This window comes from Ipomoea triloba, chromosome 1, assembly GCF_003576645.1.
Source record: "Ipomoea triloba cultivar NCNSP0323 chromosome 1, ASM357664v1".
Taxonomy (NCBI): domain Eukaryota; kingdom Viridiplantae; phylum Streptophyta; class Magnoliopsida; order Solanales; family Convolvulaceae; genus Ipomoea; species Ipomoea triloba.
This window is the reverse complement of record NC_044916.1, coordinates 36,398,498-36,401,296: the sequence shown is the minus strand read 5'-3', so window position 1 is coordinate 36,401,296 and position 2,799 is coordinate 36,398,498. Positions and strand designations below refer to the sequence as shown.

The 2,799-nt window shown below is 37.3% G+C and overlaps 1 protein-coding gene across 1 annotated transcript; it reads left to right on the top strand.

The window, feature by feature from the left end:
• The first annotated feature begins 346 nt into the window (after window positions 1–346).
• Window positions 347–2,279, top strand: LOC116022512 (cyclin-D3-1-like). Its single transcript, XM_031263246.1, has 4 exons — window positions 347–972; window positions 1,069–1,270; window positions 1,592–1,722; window positions 1,809–2,279. The coding sequence occupies exons 1-4, from the start codon at window positions 466–468 to the stop codon at window positions 2,034–2,036; spliced, it is 1,068 nt and encodes a 355-aa protein (XP_031119106.1). The 5' UTR covers window positions 347–465; the 3' UTR covers window positions 2,037–2,279.
• The last annotated feature ends 520 nt before the right edge of the window (window positions 2,280–2,799 follow it).

The following is a 2,799-nucleotide window of genomic DNA, read 5'->3' as shown; positions in this document are numbered from 1 at the left end:
ATCGCCCGACAATAATATAGTGAGAATTAAACTCAAAACATATGTTATAAACTTTAAATTAGTTTAAAGACAAGATTCGCCGGGGCATACACAGTAAAATTATCCAGGTAACTATATTTTTGGTGCTTGTTATCCAGGTAACTATACATACATACAAAATAGTATATACATACTCTCGAATGTGGGACCCTCTACAAGAATGGCCCACTTTATATCGTAACTCGTTACAGGTGGCACGTGTCGATTTATTGCGCTGCATGATCCATGATCTGTTTCTCCATAACTATAAAACGGAGAATAAAGCTTAAAATGCCCAAAAAAAATTATAAGCCCCCCTCCCCCTCCCCTACCCCCTTTCTTCTCAAATCTTCTCCATCCAACTTGTTCCCAGTCTGGCTCAAATAGGGAGGCAAATGGGTTGAAGCTAAGAGAGTTGAATCTTAAGAATGGAGATGAAATAAGTGAATGTTTACAAACCTTAGCCTCTGTTACATCATGGGTTACCCAGAAACAGAAAAAGTTGCGTTCTTGATGGATGCTCTGTACTGCGAAGAGGAGCAATGGGGTTTCCTGGAAGAAGAAGAAGAAGAGGAGGAAGAGGAAGAGAGGTTTTGCCGCGATGAGATTGATGCAGTTCTGGGAGAGCAGGATTTGTTTTGGGAAGACGATGAGCTCTGTTCTTTGTTTTCTAAAGAACAGGAGAGTCTGAGTGAGTTGCGGGGTGGTTTTGAGGGAAATTTATGTGTGGGTAAAGCAAGAAAAGAGGGTGTGGAGTGGGTCTTGAAAGTGGTTTCTTATTATTGTTTCTCAGCTCAAACTGCGCTTCTGGCTGTGAACTATCTTGATGGGTTCCTCTGCAGTTTAGAGCCCCAAACTCAGAAGCCATGGACGAGTCAACTCGCGGCTGTGGCTTGTCTCTCTCTGGCTGCCAAAGTGGAAGAGATTCATGTGCCACTTCTCCTAGATTTCCAAGTATGTTGCCCAAAATCATACCTTGATCCTTATCTGTTCCTTGTTTTGTGTCTAGGGAAACACTCAACACACATTCTGGGCTTTGATTTGTTTCAGGTTGAGGAATCAAAGTACATGTTCGAGGCCAAAACGATCCAAAGAATGGAACTACTGATTCTGTCCAATCGCCAGTGGAAAATGAACCCTGTCACCCCATTCTCCTTTCTTGATTACATTGCAAGAAGACTGGGGCTAAAGAACCCCATCTGCTGCGACTTTCTCAGGAGATGTGAACGTGTGCTGTTGTCCATAATCCCTGGTAATTAATTAACCATGCATTTCTCTCTTTCTTTTTCAACATAAACTAGTCTGCGCTGTGATCCTAGCTCATAAAATATCATATTGTTAATTAACTTTTTTAATGAGTAAATCACAATAAATTTAGTCACCAAGTTGCTCTTTCATACGAGAGGTCGTTGATTCAAACTTTAGTGAATGCAATATTAACTAGGTTAGTGAATGCAATATTAACTAGGTTGGGAAAGTAGTTATGAACAGATATTTAATTGTAATAGAGTCGGAGTATTAAAAAATAAAATCGCAATAAATTTTGTAATAAATTGGAAACTGTGAACCCCAGATTGCAGATTCAAGTGTTACCTACCCTCTGAGACTGCGGCTGCCACAATGCTACATGTCATTGGCAAACTACAACCAAGCATTGGCGAGGAGTCCCAAGAACAGCTGCTCAGCATTCTGGGAACCAACAAGGTTGCCATTTCAATGCTACTTTCATTAATTCATCATATGATCTGAAAATGATTATGGGACTAACTAACAGTGGCGTAATGAAACAGGAGAAACTAGAGGAATGTCGTAGGCTAATCAAAGAGGCGGAGACAAGAATGCGATCTGGTTGGGCTTACAATAAGCGCAAATTCGGGATGGGAATGCCATTGCCGAGGAGCCCAAAAGGGGTGATGGATGTGTCGTTTAGCTCCGAAGATTGGAATGATTCATCAGTGTCTTCATCCCCAGAGCCATTATCAAAGAGGACCAAGAACACTACTACTAGCCAAGATTAATTAGCTTTATAATTTTCTTAGTATAGACTAGTCATGACTATATAGTAATAATGTCCAAATAATGTTAAATTGCTTACCATCTTTACAGTTTCAATCCAACCCCCTTTTCATATGTGCTTTGGTTAACTGTGTATGTATGATGGGGCATGGAGATTTGTACCCTATACTAGAGGTGGAGATGGTTGGCATTTTATCCATAAGGAAACCCAAAAAAAAGGAGCAATCAAGAGGAGACTTTAATTATTTAATTGTTTTTTTATATGGATGATGAGAAAAATTTCACTATTACTCATGTGTGTATATTGGATAAGTTATGTTTCTTTATAACCTTTATTTTAGTTCTTGAATAACCAAATCAGTGACATTATTGTTTAAAAAAAATCATTTACATTATTAAGGGACAAATTAGTGGTAGAAATAGTCAATAAGAAATTAAAATGTGTGCATAACTTAGGATTAAAAGATGATCACGCATATAACCGGAATTAAATTTGTACCACGAGATAACTGAAGGATAAAAATGTAATTTTCTTTTTTATTTTAATTAGATAGATTAATGTTTGGAATAATCTTTTGATTAAACTAACTTACAAATGTAATATAATGCGATGTGATGTGATGTTGCATTCCCATCCCGATTTATTTAAAAACTATTTATCTCCTTATGGCATAATTATTTCATATTTGATTAATAAATAAATTTATTTTGTAACATGTGTGATCGGCCAATTTGTAGTAGTTCATGAATTAAAAAAAAAATATT